The following is a 24,433-nucleotide window of genomic DNA, read 5'->3' on the forward strand; positions in this document are numbered from 1 at the left end:
GAGTGGAGGCTTTGTTAAAGGTAATGTGTCCAGCTAAAGCAAGCGACTCTGCGGGGGTTTTTAGAAATATGTGATTTTTCATGTCATCGCCCCAGCCATTACGGTCGTTTTGTTTATCTATACTGCTGCGAGGTTAGCTTTTCATGTGAGCAGTTTTGCATCGCAAGAATACTAACCAATCGCAAACCGTTATTTTGATGGGTGGCTTGACAAGTTGGGTGTACGCAGTTCTTTTATATGGACACATTACCTTTAAGGTGGCTTAATCAGAAACTTAGTGCTTTAATTAAGCGCTTGTCTGGTATTTAGGAGTGAATGAGTAGCTTTACTCTCAGAAAAGCTTAAAATGTTAAATTGAAGGGTCTAAGGACAGAGCCTTGTGGTACACTTTTTTGAGTTGAAATTTTTTGCTAGATTCAATTTGTTTAATTTGCATATGATGTTATTATACAATGCTACTAAAAACACGCTTTAACCAAGTAAGCAGAAACGATAGCATATGGTTTTTGGATAAACATTGTCGCATTAAGTTCAAGATGTGTTTGCTCAGAATAACTTGCTAGGTTTTTGGTAAAACTTGAAAAGTGAATACTGCAAATTGATTAATAATTTTCAGGGACATATGAAGATATAATATGAACCTAAGTCTAGATGAAAGAAGTGCTTTAACAATTGGGAACACTGGTATTTTATTAAGGTTTTTACATGAGATACCAGCACCCAGCTATGCATTTCACCACCAGCATTCACTGAGTCGAGACAGTGTGTTGACATTGAGCTATGCTGCGAGCTAGTTTTGGTAGAATCAAGCCCAGTGATCATAAAGTATGTCGTCAAGACCAACAAAAAAGATCGAGTTGGCTTGTTTTTTAATTCAGAATCACCCGGATGAAGAAAGTCAAACTTTCAGTTAAGTATGGATGTTCCGGGCTTCGAATTTTCTAGTTTCAGTGAAAAGAACTAAGCCGGTGATTGGTGAGCTGTGAAATAGCTCGTGAAGTTGCTGTGCCAAATATACATCATCAATAATTATATTTTCGCAAGCAATTGCGAGACACAGACGTGTCAAACTGTCATATCATACAGGCTATTTACAATGGTATGCATTTTTGTGTTTTTAGCAGATTGTTTTTTCTAAAATTTACTAACAGCCTACATGTTACCTGTTGTAATCTTTAATCGTAATTCATTTTTTGCTAAGAATGCCATTTTTTGCATGTTTAGAAGATCTTGAAGGCACATGAAATACACTCCCTTTTTATAAGAACCAGTAAACTTAAGTTTTTTTAATTTTTTCGAAAATCTGAGGCTGGATTGTTCTTAATTTCTTCTTAATCTAATAGAGTGTAAGCAGTGCGAGTGCTAGTTTTTTCGCTCTAGGGGAGTGTACAGGCCTCATTTGCCAACAAAGTGAGTGGGATAGCCTTAATTTGCTGACAAATTTGAATATTCACTGAAAAAGCACCTACATCGCTAAAAATCCCCGATTTTGAGAAAAAACGTTGTTCAAAATTGCTCTTATTTTTAATTTGTTCTTAACTTTTGACCAGTTTTGAGGCTCGTGTTATTACACAATTGTTCATATAAAAAAAGATGTATGGTGTTACGTGAATTATTGAGCATTTCATTTTTGATTGATCAATGCTCGCTCAATGATCAATTTCTTAATGCTCGAGAACTATGCAAAGAAATCCAGTGAGAAGACAAGCAGAACAATTTCTTATCAGGATAATCTCAAACGATCTTTTGAAGGAACATGAAGCTGAGAAGATATAATTAAACAGAAATCAGGCACTGATTTTGCTGGTTCAAATAACTGGACTAGAGGGGCAAAAAGCAAAACGTAAACAGCAAAATGAAGGTGGTTGAAAACCTAGTATTTTGTTGACATTGGAATCTTATCACTTGGTCACTGAAAGCGTACGAAAAGTTAATTAATGAAATGAAAATTATCACTATTGATAATTACGCAAGCTATTATTTCAAAAAAACTCCAGTTTGCTGAAAACAATCTGCTTCAAGGATCTGGACAATTTCCTTTCTTTGAAATGTACGTATTATTTATTTCTTCATATCAAGTTTCAACTTTTAACATATTAATTGTAAGATTTTCATTGTAGATCCTGGAACATTTTCATATCGTAGTTGTACTGCTACTAGGCTTTTCGTGCAAAGTCTTTGGAGACGAGCAGCCACTGTTGGCAAATCTAACGACGAAGAATATCAACGAGAAGTTGCTTCGTTATGAAAAGTATGATCGTGCAGCGGTGTCAACAGACAATGAAATATGCTCCACCGTGGCCAAGGATATTTTGATGAAGAATGGCTCCGCAGTGGACTCGGCCATAGCTGCGTTATTTTGCCTTGGAGTGATTCAATTCCACTCCACTGGAATCGGTGGTGGAGGCTTCATGCTAGTTTACAAAAGAAAGGATAAACAATTCACTGCTTACAATTTTCGAGAAACAGTGCCTATGAACACTAATTTGAAAGAGTTTGAAAACGATAGAAAGAAAACAAAGATAGGTCTGATATGAAGCTTTTTTATTCTTGTTTCTAGTTTTGAAACATTTTTAAGTATAAAGTAAAAATTTAAGTTTTTGTTTAGAAACGTAAACGATTGACAACATCTCAATCCAAAATGTCTGTGGAAACATCTTTTTTCATCACCAAAAGTATTTCACCAATGCATTTTGTTAAAATCATTCCAAATTTTTGTTTATTGCTTTTCATAACTTCAAAGGTGGACTTGCTGTTGCCGTTCCTAGTGAGGTGAAAGGCATGAGGATGGCGTGGAAAAAGTTTGGGAAATTGGAATGGGCAGACCTTGTACAGTCCTCGATTGATATCGCTGAAAAAGGCTTTCCTGCTACGCGTCATATGGTTTTCCATGCTAATAGGAAATCACACAAAATAACTGACGAGGCTTTGAGGTAAAGTATTATAACATCCATTTAAACTAAATGCTTTTAGGATGTGATTATATCCAAGGGTGAAATGGACCAGCCTTTGCCCTGTTTTTGGACTGGCCCTTTTTCATCTAACCTCCGGATCGGAACTTAAATAAACTGAAGCAGTTCCAAGATGAGACCATTATAAACTATTACAAGGGCATGACTGTATTATGAAGTATCACAGAAATCGTCTTATCTAAATGAGATCTCAAATACCTGAAAAAGTTAAGGACATTTCAATAACAGATAAGTTCTCTTTCTAAAGCTGTTGCAATATAACATCCATCTATCAAAGACACCTTTTGCACTTTCTATATTTTGAAAACGTATTCTTTAGCTTATTTGGCGGAAAATGACAAGCTATTTTTAATGGAACGCATCTGATTTTTTTATTCCTAGGAACCCTGGAAAGGTCTTCTGTGCATAGCTCATTGTTGTCTCGTAGCGTTGCAATAATTTACATGAATTATATGTTGAACTTTCTACTCCTGTCATCATAATTTTTGTTGATTATTTCGCAAAAGGTTAAGAAGGTCGAGCATCCCCATGCTCGACTCGCTCTTTCGCTCTCTCGCTAATAATTTTCGTCTTGTTTTTCGTAGGAGCCTCATCACCGAGAAAGACGGCTCGATAGTCAAAGTTGGAACAACAATTAAGCGACCAGCATATGCAAACACGCTTAGAATCATTAAAGACAACCCAGATGCCATGTACGAAGGTGAACTGGCAAAGGACATCAGTGATGACGTAAAGTCTGCCGGCGGAGTTATGACCACAGATGATTTGAAAAATTATGCTGTTAAACTTGAGGATGTTATGAAGTTGAAGCTAGATAACCTAACTCTGCATACGTTACCCTTACCCTCTGGTGGGCCTATCTTGATACATATGTTGATGGTTTGCAGAGGTCAGTGAATTTTGTACTCTGGGTAAAAACTCACTCTAAAAACCTTGTGCTGTTTGGTATTTATGTCTTTAATAACAATAGGCACAAGTTACCAATGAATAATCAATTCTCGCAAAGAGTGTCCCAGAGAGCCAACACTATGTCTAGAGGGATGCTTGTGTATTCTTAGGATAGATATGCTCAGGCTACTTTCTTTGGTATAAATTTCCAGGAAAAGTTACTTTTTTGGTCAGGAGAATTACTGGTTTGAGTATATGGAATTCTAAATTTTTTCGGCTCTCAAATGTGGGACAAGTTTAATAAAGGTAAAATTGCAAAATTTATTGTGCAGGGCGAGAAAGTTTATTTTTCTGGGTCAATTTTAATGCTAGAAATTATATTTTCGGGGCAATGGTTTGAGCCCTGGCCTAAGCATCCCTATTCTAAATATATACGAGTACCTCCTTGGGAATCTATGTTGAATAAACTCATTAAACTCTAGCTCTTTGAAACACGTCTTGCTCCTTTTAGAGTTCAATTTCACGAAGAGCGATATGGCAACAATTGAGAAAGCGACTCTGACGTATCACCGCATTGCGGAAGCTTTCAAGTTCAGTCATGCGTATCGCTCGCATTTCAGTGATCCTGATTTTGCGGTACACAAGGAAGAATTTGATAAGGTATATAAATGTAGCTTAATGATCAAAAGATTGTTAATTAGCCAACAGTAATTATCCAAAAAGCTTAGGGTAGATTTATGACCAGCATTGCAGGTAGATTTTATGGTTATTGACTACCCAGGGTACCAGAGCCATATAAACTCGAGCGACGAAGTAGAAAATACGGGTGGACCACTATTCCTTCTACTCAGCATAGACGCTCCTCCGCTTATCCGCTTCTCCGCTTCTCCTCTTATCCGCTTCTCCACTTCTCCGCTTCTCTGCTTCTCTGCTTCTCCGCTTGGTTTCCTATTTACACGCTCGAATGTCGTATCACTAGTGTCTTTTATTGGTGTGTCTTTTCACTAGTTCAAGCTTTTTCAGCCAAACAACTCTTAACCTACGTTGCAATTGTCCACTTTTGATGTTCCCTCGTCACGTTGTTAATGAGGGCTATCACCTAGCTTGAAGCTGGCTGCAGAGTTCTACTGTTATCATCAATCAAGCAATAATTCTTATTTTTTTCACAGCTTTGTAAAGCAGTTATTGACCCAGATGTTGCAAAGTACCAGAAAGAGAAAATAAACGATACAACAACACACGATAGACAGTTTTATGGAACTTTGCTTAGAGGTAAAGAAGACCATGGCACCACCCATGTATCCATTCTTGCTGAAAATGGGGATGCCGTGGCTGCATCTAGCTCAATTAATGATAAGTATGCTGATCTTTCATAATATGTTTAGGCCTTCTCAACTTGAAATATGCTCCTCGGTCCTTGCATGAATTTACAAATTTGCTTCTTCGCCTGTTAGAGGAATCTTTTTCTCAATTTTACATGGACTCTTGCAGGCACGTACCGATACAGTTCTGAGAGAGAAAGACTTATGAATGTAATAGACATAATCTTTTTTTATTAAACTTTTCTAGGTTTGGTGCGCTATTTTCTTCAAAGAAGACCGGCATTGTATACAACAATGAGATTGGTGATGCACACACGCTCTCTTCACCTTGGCGAAAGTTCACGTGGTCGGAAGAAAATGCCCCGAGGCCGGGCTCAAGACCCCTCTCTGCAATGGTACCTACAATATTGACAGATGAGAATGGTGACGTCAGAATGGTAATCGGTGGTTCTGGTGGAAGTAAAATTACACTAAGTGTAGCATGGGTATGCGAATTGTTTCATTTTTTTTCCTAGCAGGGAGTAAGAATATGGCAATGGGATCCCTTGAAACTTGAATGAATTTCAAAAGAGGTTCTGAGTTGCTTGAAGTTCTTTCAAGTCTGGCACAAGTCTTGCACCAGTCTGGCACCAGTCTGGCACCAGTCTGACACTAGTCTGGCACCAGTCTGGCACTTTTCTTACTGCAAAACATCGAAAAAAGAGGTCAATCATTAGAATATGACAATATGAGCCTTTCAATTGAAAGAATTCGCTTAGATTCATCAATAAACAGAGCAATCCTGGTTAAGCCTTTACCACCTTTTTTCCAGCTTCTTCACTGGCATGCATTACAGGTATACAAAACCGGCACATAATACTGTCAGATCATATAGACTATGATCAGATATTGTAGGCATTCAACCTGGCGATATTGAAGATTATAAAACAGTATATATGCAATTAAGTCTGTTGTCTGAATCCTTCGTTCGAAAATTCTTCCTATCTAGGTTATCATGATGAAGCTTTGGTTTGGAATGGATCTCGGGAACGCAGTACTGATGAGTAGGCCTTACCACACATTCTTCCCTGAACAGCTCAAACTAGAAAGGGCCTTTCCTATCAAGGACAAAATAATAGAAGGGCTCAAGAAGCGGAACCACAAAGTAAAAGAAAGTAAACAATGTGGCTGCGGGGTGATACAAATCATATACAAGGACTGTGGCTCATGTCAAATTTTTGCAAAAGCTGATCCAAGAAAATATGGGGGAACAGACGGATATTAGATTTTATTTGATGAATAACATGATTTGGCAAAAAAATATGAAATCAAAAACCAATACTTCTACTAATCAGTTTTTTTAAACAGTATTTTTGGGTTAATGTTTTTTACGTCAACTATAATCACTTTATTTGACCAAGAAACCAATAGCAAATCAAGTTATAAGTTGGTGTTTGTAAGTTGGTATAATGATCTAGAACTTCACTCAAAAATCATGCAATCAAAAATAATATGATTTTTCTATTTATTTCTGCTACAGCAAATTATGTAGCAGTCTTGACTATTTTTGCAGAGACGGGCGAGCTAGTTATATTCTTTTCTTCGTATTCTAAGTGCTTTTGACTCTAACTGATGGGCAATTTTTTATGTTAAGCATCTCCAAGGATGTTAATAAGTGAGATGTAAAAAAGTGACATTGTCTTGTAGTATTTTGTATTAATAGCATTTTTTAATTTTTAGCTGTATATTTTTGCTCTTCCTTTTGTTCTCTCTGCTGGCTTATGATCTATTTGTAGAAAAGAAACTAACTAATCAATTGACTGCCAAATAGGCAGTACCGTCAAATTTTATAGTCTAAAATTCAGTGAATCAGACACAAAGCAATTTGCGTGATTCTACTACAATAAGATACATATAGTCAGTATATGTACTTCTTTAATCCTCATCTAAAATAAATCATCTACTCTAAATTTTTTTGCGAAATGAAAAAAAAACCAAAAACCAAAGGCTAGCTTTTTAATCAAAATTTATGAAATGGTTATAAATGAATTGCTGTTCGAAAAAAATGCAAGCAATTAAAGCAAAATGATTGGTTCATTTTAAGACCAAAAATAGCAAAAACATGGTTTTCAATATTTTTTTTCTTCTTGTCAAATATTTTTTATTCTGAAATTCTTAAAAAACGGTAAATTTACCAAGCCTATAGATTAATTATTAGGCAAATAAATAAAGCCATCCATAGCATTCTTATTGTTTTGTTTTTTACAAAAAATGATCAAAAAAGTGCTTTAAAAAATTTGCTTCAATTTCTATTTCGTCAACAAATTTTTAGTGTAGATATTTTAGCAAAAACATCTTTACAACCGAAATGCATAAGAAAATAGTTCAATAAATATGTATCAACTTTCTTATTCTTCAAAGAAATTTTTAGCATAAAGATTTTTGAAGAAAAAGCGGCAATTTTGTCAAGCATATAGGCTTAATGAAAATACCAAATTGTCGGATGGTTTTTTTGCAATCAAAATGAATAAGAGAGTAGATTAAAAGATGTGTTTTAATTTTCTGATCTCTCAAAGAAATTTTTAGCATAAATGTATTTCAGCAAAATACGGAAATTTTGTTAAGCCTATAGGCAATTCTAGGACGAAAATTTAACAAATGAAAAAGTTGAGATATCAGTTGGTTTCTCTAGTCAAAATGAATAAGAAACTAGTTTAAAAGATGTCTTTTAATATTATATTTTTCAAATAAATTTTTGGCATAAATATATTTTAGCAAAAAACGGTAAATTTTATCAAGCCTTTTGGCTTAGTATTAGAACAAAAATTTAGCAAATGAAAAAAATAAATCATCAATTGGTTTGTTGCGATCAAAATGGATAAAAGAATAGCATATGGCGGGATTTTCAGTTTTCTTAATTCTCAAAGAAATTTTTAACTTTTTTTAAAGAAAATCCTGAAATATCAGTTGGTATTTTTACAATCAAAAAAGATAAGAGTGTCGCATAAAACAGGTGTTTAATTTCTTCATTTTTCAAAGAATTTTTTGCAAAAAGACATTTGTGCAAAAAATGAAAATTTTATCAAGCCTTTAGGCTAACTATTATGCCAAATATTTAGCAAAAATTTAGAAGTAAAATACCAATGATCAGTTTCACTTCTACATCTAATATGTTTTAAAAGGTTAATATTGAAATATTTTTTCCTCTGAATGAATAAATGAAATATATTTTCTACCTTGATTCAATTTTTCATAACTGAACTAATTTGATGAACCTATTGTCTTGCCGTTTTATTAAAAATTGAGCAAATAACAACCAAAAGAATAGCGAGAAATTTTCTTTGCGAAATGTTTCACAAAGTATGTAAAATGATTTTTTCAAAGCAAAAATTTATATTTTCTCAGCATGAATTCTTTTAACAAGAAATAACAATTTTGTAAGTCTATAGCTTTATTAGTTGGCCAAAAAATGAAGAATTCAAAAACTGATTAACCGGTGTCTTCAATTCTAAAATGATTGATAAAAAAGTTTTATTCATTTGCTGATTTTAATATCAGTAAATTTCCTTCCCTGAATGGTGAAAGCACGAAATTTGCAAGTCTCAAGACTTTTTCTTCGACAAAAAATAAGTCATAAAAACCAAAAAATTAAAAACCATAAAAATAAGTCAGCTTAGTTTTTTGGTTTTATTTCTTCTATCTTCATACAGTAGTTTATGAAAGATGGTTCTTTTCTTCAGGCAAAAGCTGAATTTTCTTCCCTGTACAGGCATCTTGATAAAAGACAAAATATAACAGATGATGTTTCAAAAAACATACGTGACATGATTATTTTAATTAATTTAGCTGCATTTAGGTCGATGCAAAACTAAATTTATCTAGTTAAAACGAAAGAAGTGTAGATATAGACTATTTATACCTATAACTAACGTAGGCCAGTAAATTAGCGTAGGCTAGTAGAGTTGTGATGTGACTAAGGTGCTGCTAGTTCTAAGCATATTTGATACAAGATAAAGCTCCATTCGATACCTGATATCAGATGTCTAAAAAACCAATAAAAAGTAATCAGTTTCGATAGGGTAATACAATGAAAAGATTAATACTAAATACACTAGATAAATACTGAAAGTCACAGAATCTCTCTAGGGCTGCAGATCAGTGTTGGAGTTGGCACCCCATCCTTTTGTGGTAATGTGAACATTTCCATAGTGTTGCTGTTAATTGGCAATAATAAAGTGCTGGCTTACAAATGATTGTTATGCATTTTTCTTTTATGTTGCATTAGAATTTCTGCCATAGAACTAGCAAAAATGTTACATGTGTCTTTGTGTCAAATTATTAAATCAGTGTTTCAAATATACTTTTCTATAAGTGCTTTTAAATACAGAAAGAGACGTCATCAGGGATGCATTTGCCTTTAAACGGAACTAGTAACCAGCTGATTTTCCATACTTCCTTGGGTCAGATTTTGCGTACACCAAACCATCTTTACTCTTATAGATTGCTTGCACAACGGCAAAAAGGGAACTAGTCGTAACTACATGGCCTTTCTTCCTAAGGCCGTCAATAATAGCAGGGTCCATTGGGTTTTTCTTCTCGTTTCTGATGTATTCCGGGAACAATGCATGTTGAGGGCGGCCATCCACAACAGCCGCCCCGAGTTCCATCCCGAACCAAAGCGTCTTCATGATAACCTGTATTTTGAAAACTATAAATTTAGAAATTAAGAAATTTTATGAAATATCAGAATTATATGCTTGATCGCATGTCGTACAAGATCAGGTAACAATAAAAATATGAATTTGAAATAAAAATGCACGTATAAAGAGGGAAAGATAGTCCAGGAAACTTGATACAGGGCTATGCTCGGAATATCGTTAACATAATATCTCTTTCCCTGAACGACAGTACTTGATACTCAAAGTTATATTTTTAGGAATATAATCGGGAGACTATAAAAGTTTCTGTATGGCACTTTTTTAGAAAAAATTCAAGACAGTGTATTTTGCTCTCTTCGAGAATTGCTTGCTTATGATTGAATTTTCAATCTTAGTGCTTGTCACTGTTAAAGTATTCAGAGATTTGATATATGAATGCAAAAAGAAAATAAATTCCTTGATTGTTTGTTGCCAAAACTCCCAATAACTCATTGTTATAGTTAACGACAGAAATAACTGATTTCTTAGTATATGAGGGTAAAATGTGTTTACTAACAGTGGCATGTTGGTTGCGTTTCTTTTACTTCAGGCTTATTACGCCACTCTCAAGCTAGACACACCCACTGACCTAATTGTTATTCTGCTTACCCCTTCGAGGAAAAAAACTGAATCATCCAATTATTGCTTGTTACTTCGAATACCAACTTACCCATGCAGTAGACAAAGTTATCCTGGTACCGCCCGAAGCCCCAACTACCATTACTACATCACCATTTTCGTCAACAATTATAGATGGGCAGGTAGATGATAGCGGCCTTTTGCCCGGTCCAGGGGCGTTAGCCTTTGGCCACGAGTAACCGGAGTAAGACGCATTTGTAAAGAAATCAGCCAACTCATTGTTGAATATTATACCACTTGTCAAAGAACGAAACTTAGCTCCAAAACTGTGAAAAACGGAATTCAATGAAAATCAAAACTTAACACCGAGTTCAAAATTTGCAAAAAGGAACCTGCCAGTGACGATTTTCATTGATGATAAAGCAGTTTCATCTAAGTTTAAAAAAAATCTTATTATGAATACCTTGATTCAATTAGCAAACTACCTACATAATAGAGAGGTTTGTAATGTAGTGTAATTGCTGCTAGAGTAGCAACTGAAATTTATCATTTTTATTCTAACTACGCTTTTAATCATTTATATTACGTAAGTAGTATGCTACAATTTATGTTAAACTATTTTCACAAAATAAAACTATTACAATCGCAGTAATATCAATGCTCAAGCAAAAACAATTGAGATATTACTTCAAGTTACAATGCCTGCCAAAAGTCTTCGTTTATAAAAAGTCTTCGTCTTTACAAAAGTCTTCGTCTTCAATTTACGCTGCATTAGTTTCGGGGGGGGGGGGGGGTTGGTAACTAAGCCAAAATTTTGACCCATAAAATGTAGACCCATAAATCTGCACATGTCTGAAAAATTCGATAAACATGATGAAAACTATACCCATAATTCCTCAAAGAAAGTAACAATTTTTTAAAGCATAAAAAATCATCAAACAAATTTTACATGTCCTTTGCTCCAAAATCTCAATATTACACATATTTAATATGAACAGTTTTTTGGCGGTACATAACTTGAAAATGGCTTTGAAAATGGTTTGCTTTTTTCAAAGACATTTACATATTTAATACTTTCATTCCTAACTTGACTCCATTTTGTTAATGCTAAATCTCCCTTTTAATAATTTTGCAATATTTTCCCAGAGTGGTACCCATAATTCTGCATGTTTCTTCGAATGGTACCCATAGTTCCGCACAAATTTCAAAAACTGATACCCCGCACTTTTCAGAAAAAAGTTACCCCTACATAAGTACACGTTCTCGTACCTTCAAACAATTTAAGGTCCCAGCCCCCCACCCCCCACGAGCTTACAGTTGAAGCTATTTAATGATCTCCAATAATATGCTATTAAACATTTCATTTTCCGGAAATTTTGGTCCTTTGCTGATGAACCTCATTATTTCAGTTTTATACGCAGTCTTTTTCACTTTCGGTAATTTGAGCAATCCATCATGGGCAAAGAGCCAGTACACACATGACTGGTATAGGAATATATGAAGTAAAGGCCAATGAGAGAAAAAAATTCTACCCAAAAATACTGTGTCCTAGGTGACATCTGTGCTCTAGGTAATTTTAGACGATTGTTGGGTGTTTAAAAATGTGGAACACTCACGCAAAATTGATAGTGTCAGTTGCTGCAGCCGCATCACCATTCTCCGCCAAAACGGATACATGCGTTGTACCGTAGCCTTCTGCCTTTGCGAAGAAATCGGCATAATATGAAGTGTTATGTGTTTTGGAGTCATCAATTCGCTGCCTATCAAGTTCTGCTTGAGCTTTGCTTATCACTTTGTTGTAATTCTTCAAATAGATGAGATAGAAAAATATTTGACTTCTTTCATCCAAAATATTTGTGCATTTTAAATCGCAGCAGTAACAGGGCAGTAGAAAATATGGCAAGGGCAACTTATTTTCTGAAAAGTTTGATAAACGGTGAAGATCATCTCAGTAATTCCAACCAAAATACTTCTCAAATTTTCATCTAGACCTGCATCCGGGCATTATTTCTGAATAGTGCAAAAAGTAAGTCCAAGAAATTTTCAGCGAAACTCTCTAATAGGTGCATGCAAAACTTGTATACAAGAGCGATGACTCACCATCATGAACTCAGTGGCATTCGTCTGGTGATCAGGATCTCCTAAGTAAGGCCTGTAAGCGTAGCTGAATTTGAATGATTCGACAATGCGGTGGTATGTTAGGATGCTGCGCTCTATTGTCGACGTGTCTGCACTTGTAAAATTGTACCCTAAAAATTACAGCAACAAGTTAAAACAGCAAAAAATCATTCATTCACTGCATTTTGCACTGAAAGTAGTTCCCCCTAAAAAATTGCTTTGTTTCCGAAGTCTTTTAAAAATACCTTTCCCGAGTAGAACAACCTCTAATACAGCCTCGAATTAAGAGTACGATTCATTGAAATAATTTATTTCCCAAAGACATTAAGATTCATTAAGATTGATTTTATTTGTTTCAAACGAAGTAATCATGAACATTCTGTTTTACTAAGGAAATAAAAAACTCGAAAACTCGTCTTGTTGAAAGTTTTCAAGACCTGGGCTCTTATGACTTTTAAGGTGACGTCAATGAAGAATCCACAATTCTTTACCTGAATTCATGTTCAGAATGTGCGTGAGTACTGGTCCACCATTCGGCGCAGGCAGTGTATAATGTGTAAGTTTCCCCAGTTTGTTTACTAGAGGTTGCTTCTCAAGGACCTTGTATCCTTTTAGATCTTCCATTGACATAATACCCCCTGCATTTTTGACGTCAGTTAAGAACTGTTTTCCTACTTCTCCACTGTACATATCATCGGGCATAAGACTTAATTTTTCAAGAGTATTAGCCAGCTTTGCGCGTTTTAGAGTCGACCCTTCAGCGAGTAGAGTTGTGCCGTCAGCTTGGAAGAGGAGTTCTCTAAAAAATATCATTTGTCATCGAGATGAGTGATTTCGTTCATAATGGATAAACATGAATATAATATAACATAGTAAATAAAACATGACATGACATGACATGACATGACATGACATGACATGACATGACATGACATGACATGACATGACATGACATGACATGACATGACATGACATGACATGACATGACATGACATGACATGACATGACATGACATGACAAGAGATGACATGACTTTCAAACCTAGATTGACCCTTATGACTTTCAAACCTAGATTGAATTATATATGTACTTTGATTCTGATAAAAATTAAGGAAAGCAAAGATGAATACCTTAAGCCAGGATCTTTTTGAATGGTAGTTCTGTATTTCTTCATATTTTCGTACAGGGCCTTTCCGATAGGAAATCCCTTTCTACAGAGATCAATTGTTGGTTGGAATAACTTTCTCCATGGCAATTGCCCATACTTGTTAAATGCTGCTCGCAATCCACGGATTTCCCCAGGAACACCAACCGCCTTTCCTCCTAGAATTGCATAAAGGAAAATTGTTGAAGATCTTCTAAAAACAGGCCCAAAATTCTTTAACGACATGCATGCAAACTTCAAAAAGGGATACTTTGTCTCTAATCTTTTGGCCGAGAGGCGGAAAGGTCTTAAAGTAAATAATGTATTGTCTATGAACTATTTATTGTATAAATATTTCGTTATTTATACACAGTTGAAATTGAATTTTGATAAAATTTCTAGCTTATTTACTTTATACCATCAAATCAACGGCAAAATGATGTTTATGTTGAGCAGCGTGGTGCTGTTTCGAACGTTTCGAACGTTTTTAATATTATCATGCTTTTTATAAGCTATATTTTGCTTTTTCAATGCAAAATATCTTTATTTTAAATTTATCACTGCACAAGTTTGGTATTACTGCACGTTAAAATAGACACTGCAATGTTTGCTTTGCTACAGAATACCAGCGCCAAAGGAAACAACTCCATAAACAGTGTTAGTGAATCGTAATCAATGATCTATTCTACGAAACATTTTGTCACGATTTTGTCACGACATGACAATTGTGGCAATACGATTTTGTACCATTTTCATTTTTCTCTGTTTTTCTTCAACCATACTTTAGAAAGGCCCCTCCCCGTACCACCAAACAAAAATGTCTTTAAAACGATGGTCTTTCCTTCAAGGGGTTTCCTGTCCTATGCAGTTCTTTGGTTTGGCCTCGGTTGTCCTTTCTTCTTATGGCAGCGTTTTCGAAAACATTTAATTTCTATCCTTTATTCTTCAACCATACCCAATTAGAATAAAGTTAGCAGATCGTCACTGAGACCCTGTAAAACATTTAGTTACAGCAAAGTGCCGTGTGCTAGGAGACCAGTTTTTATGTGACTAGTCAAGATACTTTCCAAAAAAAACAATCAACATTTTCGTTATAGGTAGAAGAAGTAAAAGCGGTAGTATCAAGAACTACGGGGCATATTACGGATTTGGAGGGGTGGCTAAAACGTTATGGGAGGCTAAGCATACAAAAGACAAATTTTATTTTAGTCGTTTTAAGTACGATTGATAGAATTATTCAGGGGCTAAAAACCCTTCTGGTAGTAAAACCCCTTTGTAATTTTAGGAGAAAACTGCAAAATATACAACGAAAAAGACGATTTGGGGGCTCCAAGGAATATTTGCAGTAGCTGTAGATATATTGCATGGCAATGCAAGATGAAAAGGAAATGGCCTATCTAACTACAGCTAAGCATTGGTTCAGAGAGGAAGGAAAACGAGATCTAGCAAGTGTATTTCGTAGATGAAAACTCGAAGTACCAGAGGTAAAATTGAGAAAAGGAAGCAGTGGATATGATGAGTAATTAGCGATTATGGCCAATCATAGACGACGTTGGATGGTTGAAACATCATTGTTTAGTACAGCCAATCGCAAACGGACAGGCTTCCATTTGAAAGTAGACTCTATTGGTTTTCTCAGCTTGAGCTTTACCTTCTGTCTTTCTGAGTTTAAGCAGGTAAAATTTTATTTGCCTTTTAACAAACAGCGAAGCAACTACCAAAAACTGGATTGCTTTTATCCTGCATGACAATGTTGAAATTAAGAAGTTTGCCAATGACTATATTTGTCATTGAATACTTAGAAATGGAATACTTGCTCCAGTGTAAACCAACTCACCTACTTTACCCAAATTTGGATCGGCATTGAAAATGTCAACTGTCATGGTGGCGGGTCCCGTCTCCCTATAGTCGAATGTTTCAGCTTTCTTCTCTTTCCTATTATAAACGACCATGAAACCACCACCGCCAATTCCAGTAGAATGAAGATTGACAGCACCGACACATATCAACGAGGCAATCAAAGAATCGACTGCAGAACCGTGTTGCTTTAGAATGTCCTTGCCGATATTTGAACAGAGCTCATGATCCGTTGCTACCGCCGCCTTGGCAAACACTTTAGCGGCGTTTGGCGGTCGTGATGGCGTTGGTTTTGCAGTGGACTGAGGCTTTGGAGACGGGTTTACAACTTTACCTTTTTCTGCGCTGTCGTTGTTAGCTTTTGTTCCATAGTGGACTGAGACACCGACAATGACTGCAACGGCGATCAGGACTGCCAGAAACGCAGCGTAAAGCTTCATCCGTCCCTTCTCCATGATTGTTGGGCTTAGAGAAATAATTTAATAACGCGTCAGTGATGCTGCATGTGGCTTGATCTAAAGTGAATTATTCAATAAGTGGATATATGAAAGTTTACTTGAAAAAGCACAGCAACGGAGAATTCGTCTCCAATGAAATTCGAACAACAGCACAAGCCCTACGTTAGCCACTGTTCTTTCTGCATATTCTTTTAACAAACTTAAGATAACAGTGGAAAAATTTTGTAGATCACACATGAAAACAGTGTTTCAGAGCATAAAGGATTAATTGGTAATTTTGATTAGAAACTTCATATATTTCGGTACTGTGAAACAACCAGAGTCGCGCACCTGCCACACATATATTGTTATCGTTCGATTATAAAGAGAGACTGGCTTGCAAGGCCGATCAATTCTTATTTATATTTCATCCAACGCCGGTTTTATTTCAAGTTCATTCTGATAAATTTTATTTTGCATGTAGATAATGCAAACTGTAACGTCTAGCAGAGACCAGAAAATAATACGGTTCCATGGATTTGAGCCAGAGGAAGGCTATCCAACGGTGTAATAGCTTTGCTTAAGGCCAATGCACAACTTGACAAGAGTCGCAATATTTTTGTCCTGGTAGTGTGTATTAAGTGAAAGGGATTTACCGTTGTGTTTGAACTTATCTTTTTTCCTGACAAAATGTAAAGACCAAACCATAGTTAATTTTTTTAAGAACAATTTTTAAGAAGCTTTTATTGAAAAAATCCCAAAGAAAATCGTAAGGAAGGCAAAGAGGGAACTATTTCATCCAGAAGCAGGTTGGGGGGTTTTCTAAACTCTGACATACGGGAACGTATAAAGAGAAACAAGGCATGCATTGTCCATATTGTATAACATCGACATATTGTATATATCATCTTTAATCTCATGAAATCCTTATTTTTTATCAAGCAATAAAGAAAGTGCAAAATTCATCTTCAAGATTGCGCTTTTTGTCAAATTTTGCAATTCGCAAAAGGTCAGCCAGTCAAAAATCAAAATATACTTCTCAATATTTGAAAAGCTTTATTCTGCGTTTTGTGACGTCAGAGGGACCTAGAACGCTATTATCATATTTGTTTGGCAAGGAAAGCTCGTAGGTAGCGGAATAATCGACCAAAAACAGGTTCACAAAAATGCCTATGGAGACGAGCTTAGTATTGCAACGTAACTACAAAGCGAAACGGTGCAGTTTTGAAAAGTCGACGCGCAATACAAAGCTTTGAGACTTGCATTGCTTTTAGCTGAGGTCACACATAGTGTAATGTAACCTTGCACGTGTGAAACTGGTCTTAGAAAGTATCAAAATAAAAATAAATAAACCTTCAAATCATGCATAGTTATTTTTTTCAAACCCGAAACAAATTGCAATGTCAACCATAGTCTCTATGATCTGGGCAAGCAGACAACAGCATCAACGATTTGCGAAAATACTTCAATGGATCTGCTTGAGGTCGAATGAGCGATACGATAATCCTTCGCAGAGCTAATCGGGCTGTGGCTAAGATGAATAACAATAACATTCTCATTCTGAGAAGGTGTTTGGAATGTTCAGTAGGAGTGAAAGCCACTTTTGATTTTAAGAATTCAAAAAACCGTACCAAGACACGTTTTTGGTAACATATACTGGCACATTTCATATTTTTATGAATAAAATCCATCATGTAGATGTATTTTCTCAGCGTAGCATAAACTTCTTAGCACATACCAATATCTTTCTGGCACTTCCACACCAAACAGTCGATCTCATTCAGTCTACGACTATGACGGATCTGCTCTGAAAACGAAATGTTTGATCTTCTTTGTACGAAGCAGCTTCTGGAGTACTTTATTAAACGGGGTTTCAAACCAGAAACAGACACGTGTATGAAATTAGTTATGTCATGTGTACATAGTTGGTTAATCTATCACAATGACAGTCAAATTTAGCTTTTTGTGGCTAGCCCATTACATTCTACAACTGACTTTTTTCTTCACAATTTCTCCCACATTTTATGCTCTGAATCGTGTCAGGCGAGGAAGCTTTACGTGTAAAAACTGTTTTCTAACTTGCAGGAAAATTAATAAAATAGTAAATCGCATACAAATGCTTCAAACTGAGTCCATTCTCCGGAAAAGAAACCATGAAAATCCTTGACTTTTCGGGATCACATTAAAGACCAAACTCCAAACTCGATAGACATAAGCATAAGGCTTTGCAGCCGCTTTTAACCCAATAAAAAGGATCTTTTTTACGCTCTTACTGCTCGCTTGCTGAAATGCACTCTTTGAAGTTTATGAATAGAATGACCTTCTTTTATTTTGATCTCTTCTTTATTTTGAGCCATAATTCTGTTATCATTCTTCAGCAACATACACTCTTTTTTTATAAGAACCAGTAAATTTAAGTTCAGGCTGACTGTTCTTAATTTTTTCGAAAATCTGAGGCTGGATTGTTCTTAATTTGTTCTTAAATCAAGAGGGTGTAAGCAGTGCTATTGCTAGCTTTTTCGCTCTAAGGAGGTGTTCAGGCCTCATTTGCCAACAAAGTGAGTGAGACAGCCTTAATTTGCTGACAAATTTGAATATTCACCGAAAAAGCACCCACACATCGCTAAAAATCCTCGATTTTGAGAAAAAACGTTGTTTAAAATTGCATTTTGTAGAAGCTCAGCCTCAGCTTGTTCTTAATTTGTTCTAAACTTTTGACCAGTTTTGAGGCTCGTGTTCTTATAAAATTGTTCTTATAAAAAATAGAGTGTAACGTGTACATTTGAAAAAAATCGAGAAAAAAGTTCAAATTGTTGCTATTATGTTGTTTTATCATGAGAAAATATTTTCTCAGAGCCAATTTTCTGAGCACGGGGGAAGGCCCCAATCTTTGCAGGCCTGCACCACCGGGCAGCGTTGGCAGCTGTGGCGTAGGTCCCCTAGCTCTGGTGAAATTTAAAAAATTTTTTCATTTGTTTTGCCCTTTTTCTTGGCGTTTTGGCCTTTTATCCTCTTTGAGCGCAGGCTTTCCTGCATTTGGTTGGTGGACACTAGAGGGAGAGGGGGACGGTCGCCCCTTAATAATTTTTAAGTAAACGGAAACATTTTTCTGCCAAAAGAATTTTAAAAGATATTCTCATAAAATGCAACTTTTAAGCGGAATTTCTAATCACGACATCGAAGTCTAAGCTTTCAATTTTCATTTAAGAATTACGGCCTTGTAAGAAATGGAACAAAAATTATTTTGAAAAGCTTTTGACTTGCCAGAAGCAAGGGTTCATTTCTCAGGCATTATCACTTGAATGTGGTCTTCCAGTAGTAGAGTTTCTTGACTTTCGCTATTTTGAAAAATTTTACGAAGAGTTGTTTAGAAGGACACGTTTAAATCGTCTAATGCAAAGAATCGATGGAGCATCCTCAATGAGCGTTGGCAATGATTTCCGAGCGTGTTATGGCGTGGTAGCGAAGATTAAATCGGGCCTTAGGCCCCAGACTTCAGCACCGCTATCCCCCAATTAATATTGTCTGTCATTGCTTTTCAGCTTTCAGCCATCGAACAAAGCATGTCTGAAAATACTTGGAAGATCGGATTTCAATAGAAATGAAGGGCAATGCCTTTTGTCTTGCTAAATTATTTCTATCTAAGAAAGCTTTTTGTACCTAAGCTGAAAACAAAGTGAAAAAACAAAATAAACAAGTTCTGATCGGGATTATTTATTTTGTTGATTTTAGTACCAATTGCTGGAGCTACTTTCCAGAAACACAAGCACGTAGCATGAGGTAACATGAGATAGTTATAAGGAGCTCTTATTTTGTATTTATCTATATAAAATAAACCGTAAACTGGTGCGTTATCGTTGAAATAAATAATTTCCATCCCATCTTTAAAAGAAGGATTTTCGGGTAGTTTCTATAGATTCAGAGTAATAACTACTGTCGTTTCTAATTTCTTTGGTTTCTTCTAGTGAACATGGTCCAAACATAGAAATTTGAGAGAACAGCTTGTGGTTTATTGATTCATAAATAAACATCTTTTTGCTTGATGACAGCAGCTGCCTGATGGTAGCAATTGGTGTGGAACTCGTAGTAGTTGCAAGGACCGAGATACCGGGGGACCGGGGTGGGGCCTTGGTTTTACACCCTCAAAAATTTAAAAGCTCATGAGATGAGTCCCTAAATGGAGTACATAGCCATGTCTGCTTTCAGCGAAAAAGTTGTTCTCACTATGTGTTTTATTCGTTTTGGCCCCCATGTTCAAACATGCGTCCGGCGGCCCTGCAAAGCGTATACTTCTTTGTAGAAAGAAGGACCCTTATTCTTCCATTTCTATTTCTCTGTTCTGTTCGCCATTCGCCGTCATTGTCGAATGCAGCCTGGAAAAGATATGAAACTTAACTCACCGTTCCTTTTCTCGATATGACAATAACTCTAAATTGCTGCCAGACTGTAGTGCTGTCCTGTTGAGAGCGCTGCCTTCTCGTTCAGCCTCCAGCTTTTTCACGTTCAGCTTTACCCAGTGATGTAGCAATGGTCTTTCTTTCTACTTCCTCTTTCCTTCGAAGTCATTAATCCCCCGACGGAAGCACGAAGCACCCTTGCGACTGACGTCTGAAATATGCTAAGGAGGCTCTTTTCGCATTGTGTGAATATCGGCGGGTCCGTTTTACGGTTAATTCAAAAGCAAATTTAAGAATAGATAAGAGAGAACAATGCATATCCAAGGAAGCACTGGGTTACCAACTGTTTCGCCAATCATGAAATAGAGTTATACAAACAAGTAGGGTGGATTTAGAGTCACCAACAATCCAAGAAAATAAACATGGATGATATTTTGGAACGAGTGCTGACATGCAAGAGCACGAGTATTCGAATCAAACTTCATTTATATTTCAGCAACAATAACTTTACACTTTATAATATTATTTATAAGAAATAGGATTTTACAATCAATGCTAACTGAACGCAAAATAAGATGTTGGCATACAACACTTTTCATTATATCTCATTAAAGAATTCTACACCAGATTTTCATGCAGTGTACAATTGGCGACTTATCTCTTGAAAAGCAAATTGAAACTTCAGGAAACTTTTCATTTTGAATTCAAGTTAAAGCTAAAATTACAAATCATTCGTGCTATTTCATAGGTAATTTGTAACTGGCTAGCCTGTTTTTACAGAATAAAACTATTACAATAGTAGTGACAAAAGAAAGGATAAAGAAAAAACCAAAACTCATAAATATCAAAAAGGTAGTAACTTTGGGTTAGTTCAAGTTTGTCCTACAGCAGGATGTACAAAAGAAAACTTTTAATTTCAATTCGATTAAACTACAATTACCAAACCACACTACAATAATAGTAATAAAACAACTACCAACTAAAACAAATCAAGTGAAAGCTATTAATAAAGATAAATGCAATACTTTCTTCAATACAGTTAAAATTGAAGATCTATAATTGTACAATGACATTAAATTAAACTATATATAAAACCCTTATCTATTTACATCATCTGCAATTGCTGTGCAAGCATTTTCTTAATTTCACATTATTTTCAAAGGCTTGTAATGGTTTTTGAATTTGTTACATCATTTGGCAATTTGTCCCATATTTTCTGTCCCATAAAGCTGTTTGTATCAGTTCCATACACGGTTGCCCTCACTGTTTATAACTGTAAATTTCCTTTGCCTTGTAGTTTTTTCTTGAAGGATCTCGTTCATGAATGATGGACAAAGATCATTATTAGCTTCAAAAATTTAATGTATGGCAACAAAACTGTCTTTTTTCAATAATTAAACAAAATTTCAGCTTCTTTTCACATAAGCAATTCTTAAAACCTAGCCTCCTTCTTGTGACTGTGTAAAAAATGGCGTCTCATTCCAAGTGAATATTCGAATATTCATGAGAGTCGCCTACATCTATTTCTAAAGGGAATAACAATTTACTTCATTACTTTATCGCTCATTTTTTACTCTTTAATTTCAATCTTATTATTATAATGATTGACGATCAAAATAATGTGTTTAGTCTGTATAATCTAAGGCCAAGAGCAAATCAACCGTCTTTTCTGTAGTGCTTTTGTAACTTTGATTCAATCTAAATTTGCAAAGTGTGAATTTTGAAAATATGTTTAAGTTTTGGATGATTTGAAACTTATCATTTTTACCTTATACTTTTGACTACTTCAAAACTATATTAAATACTTCGTAAACATTGTCTCATCATTCTCTTAATATTCTAGAAAGGGCACGTACGTTAATAAAAAGAGAAAATTGTCTTTCAGTCAGATTAATCGAGCAACTTTGAATTCCCACAATTCAAAAACTATGATTGATGTATAGAATGTACGTTGGTTCTTTGCTTTTAGGTCTGAATTTGGAAAAGATATTTTTTAAGCAAGCTTTGCACAACACAAAAACGAAGGGACAAGTGCAAGTTTGTCCTTGTATGACGTCATACTTATTTAAGAAGCGTTGAAAGTGAAAAACTTAAAAATACGTAATTTTTGAGCCATCTGAATTTCGTTTTTACTAGGCCATCATAACTTTGAGACAGCACAGACCGAAAAAGGCATAATTGTCAAACTATTCTTCGCTAAGGAATTTAACTTTAAACTTTAAATTTAACTTTGAGTCATAAAGTAGGACTCAAAAGTGTTTGTTTTTTTCAAAGCCATTTTGAACTTAGCTATGCTGTAAAAACAGACACCTCTTGTTTTTGCATTTAAGTCCTAGAGACAGTTAATACATAATAAGTTGTAAATATGCCTAGCAAACGAGGCATGTCCGGCTGGTAATGTTTATGGAAAATTCAATTTATATATAAACATTTGGTTTATTTTCATGAGCTGAAACATTGTTAATGGACAGAGAATTATTTGACACTGTGGATCACAAAATTCTGCTCTCTAAAGGAACCCCTCATCAATGGTTTACATCATACCTAACTGATAGGATACAATACTGCCAATCAATGGTTCCAGTTCACAACAAAAAAAGATTCGGTGTGGTATTCCCCAGGGTTCGTGCTTTGGGCCCCTCCTTTTCATCCTATACGTTAATGATTTTGAGCGATGCTTAGGAAAAAGCTCAACAAATATGTATGCAGACGACACTAGCAAAACATGCTCTGCAAAAGACATTGGGGAACTGTGCAATAACCTAAAAACTGAGGTTAAGAATATTGCAGAATGGATGCGGTAAAATAGGCTTAGTCTGAAGACCAATAGAACTGAATATATGGTCATTGATCATAAAAGACGAATTAACCACATCCAGGGGGAGATAAACGTGGAAATAAATGGAGAAAAAATCCGACGAACCCATGAAGTAAAAACCATGTTTCAGCCCACAGTCGAAATTGGACTAGGTTTGCAGGGAATGTTTCGAGAGCCATCTAAGATAAGGTGATGAATTATGCGGAAGTCTGTCCGCTACAAAGCTTGAACATCTTCAGCGTCTTCAAGACAGGGCTCAAACATTAATTGAAAGTGCTAAATTTGAGGACGGGTGGATTTGTAAATGGCTTTCAGTTTCAAACCAAATTAAATATGACAGGGCCATAATGACGTACAGAATGATGAATGGTCTTAGCCCTGACAACCTTAGAGGTAAATTTATCACTAGGTCAGAGATATCCAGTTATGGAATCAGCTTGATATTGACATCCCAAGGCAAAATTTGGAATCCTCAAAAGGAAGTTTCTTTCACTCTGGGGCTAAAACATGGAATGAGATTCCAAGAAACAACAGAATGAGCCCCACAATTTCCATGTTTAAAAGAAACTTGAAGGGATTCCTACAAAGTTGATAAATTCCCAAAACCAAACACGATCCCTAGGTAGAACAGCAACATCTTTACTTTATATATATTAAAGAATGAATTTGTAGTAAAAGTAGTTTATTTATATTATAGCTGATAGGAAATTCGTGTAAAAAGGTTTTTTAAATGAAAAATGAATGAATTATTGCTCTACAATGCAACACCTCTTACCTCATTTAAAACTGCAGATTTTAACTTGCATGAAATTGCAAGGGGACATTCATAGGTGCATGGGATTACATGGGCAGCGCCAGAGGGGGCTGGGGGCGTGTTTTTATAAAAGGCACAAACGTGTTTTTATAAAAGCAAAAGATAAAAGAAAATAGAAAGAAGAAAAGAAACGGTTCAAAATATGACTACAAGAAATGTTCAGAAATGTATTTTAAGCTAATCTAAAGGGCGTGGTTGCAAAAATGTTTCTGCTAACTTCACTCGCAGTGAAGCCTTTTCTTGCAAATGTTCCTATGGCCCCCGACAGCCTCTCGTCGGCCCTTCCAATGTACCGCATAACGAGCGCCCCATAAAATCATAGGCATGAATTATCGTGAAGCATTTTAGTGCTATCAAAAGCTGGTTTTTAAGTCTAATAATGCTGTCAACTCGGGCCCTCACTTTGAATTA

The 24,433-nt window shown here is 35.6% G+C and overlaps 2 protein-coding genes across 3 annotated transcripts; one reads left to right on the top strand and one right to left on the bottom strand.

The window, feature by feature from the left end:
• Positions 1-286: 286 nt before the first annotated feature.
• LOC135683439 (glutathione hydrolase 1 proenzyme) lies at positions 287-6,906 on the top strand. The gene is made up of 8 exons (XM_089109358.1): positions 287-1,099; positions 2,121-2,526; positions 2,744-2,933; positions 3,557-3,861; positions 4,372-4,520; positions 5,030-5,217; positions 5,430-5,667; positions 6,171-6,906. Exons 1-8 carry the CDS (start codon positions 1,097-1,099, stop codon positions 6,444-6,446), a joined length of 1,755 nt encoding a protein of 584 aa, XP_088965484.1. The 5' UTR covers positions 287-1,096; the 3' UTR covers positions 6,447-6,906.
• Positions 6,907-8,984: 2,078 nt separating this feature from the next.
• LOC135683660 (glutathione hydrolase 1 proenzyme) lies at positions 8,985-20,637 on the bottom strand. 2 transcript variants are annotated; one of them, XM_065198975.2, is made up of 8 exons: positions 20,394-20,637; positions 15,537-16,071; positions 13,686-13,878; positions 13,047-13,354; positions 12,538-12,686; positions 12,054-12,241; positions 10,529-10,763; positions 8,985-9,855 (listed from the first exon to the last, which is right to left on the bottom strand). In XM_065198975.2, the coding sequence occupies exons 2-8, from the start codon at positions 16,009-16,011 to the stop codon at positions 9,589-9,591; spliced, it is 1,815 nt and encodes a 604-aa protein (XP_065055047.2). In that variant the 5' UTR covers positions 16,012-16,071; positions 20,394-20,637; the 3' UTR covers positions 8,985-9,588. The 2 variants fall into 2 exon arrangements, with proteins under 2 accessions (XP_065055047.2, XP_065055046.2); XM_065198974.2 differs by having other exon boundaries at positions 15,537-16,021; positions 20,394-20,636.
• Positions 20,638-24,433: the final 3,796 nt, after the last annotated feature.

The sequence above is a fragment of the Rhopilema esculentum genome, chromosome 7, assembly GCF_057945365.1.
Source record: "Rhopilema esculentum isolate cy_ngs chromosome 7, ASM5794536v1, whole genome shotgun sequence".
In the NCBI taxonomy this organism is placed as follows: domain Eukaryota; kingdom Metazoa; phylum Cnidaria; class Scyphozoa; order Rhizostomeae; family Rhizostomatidae; genus Rhopilema; species Rhopilema esculentum.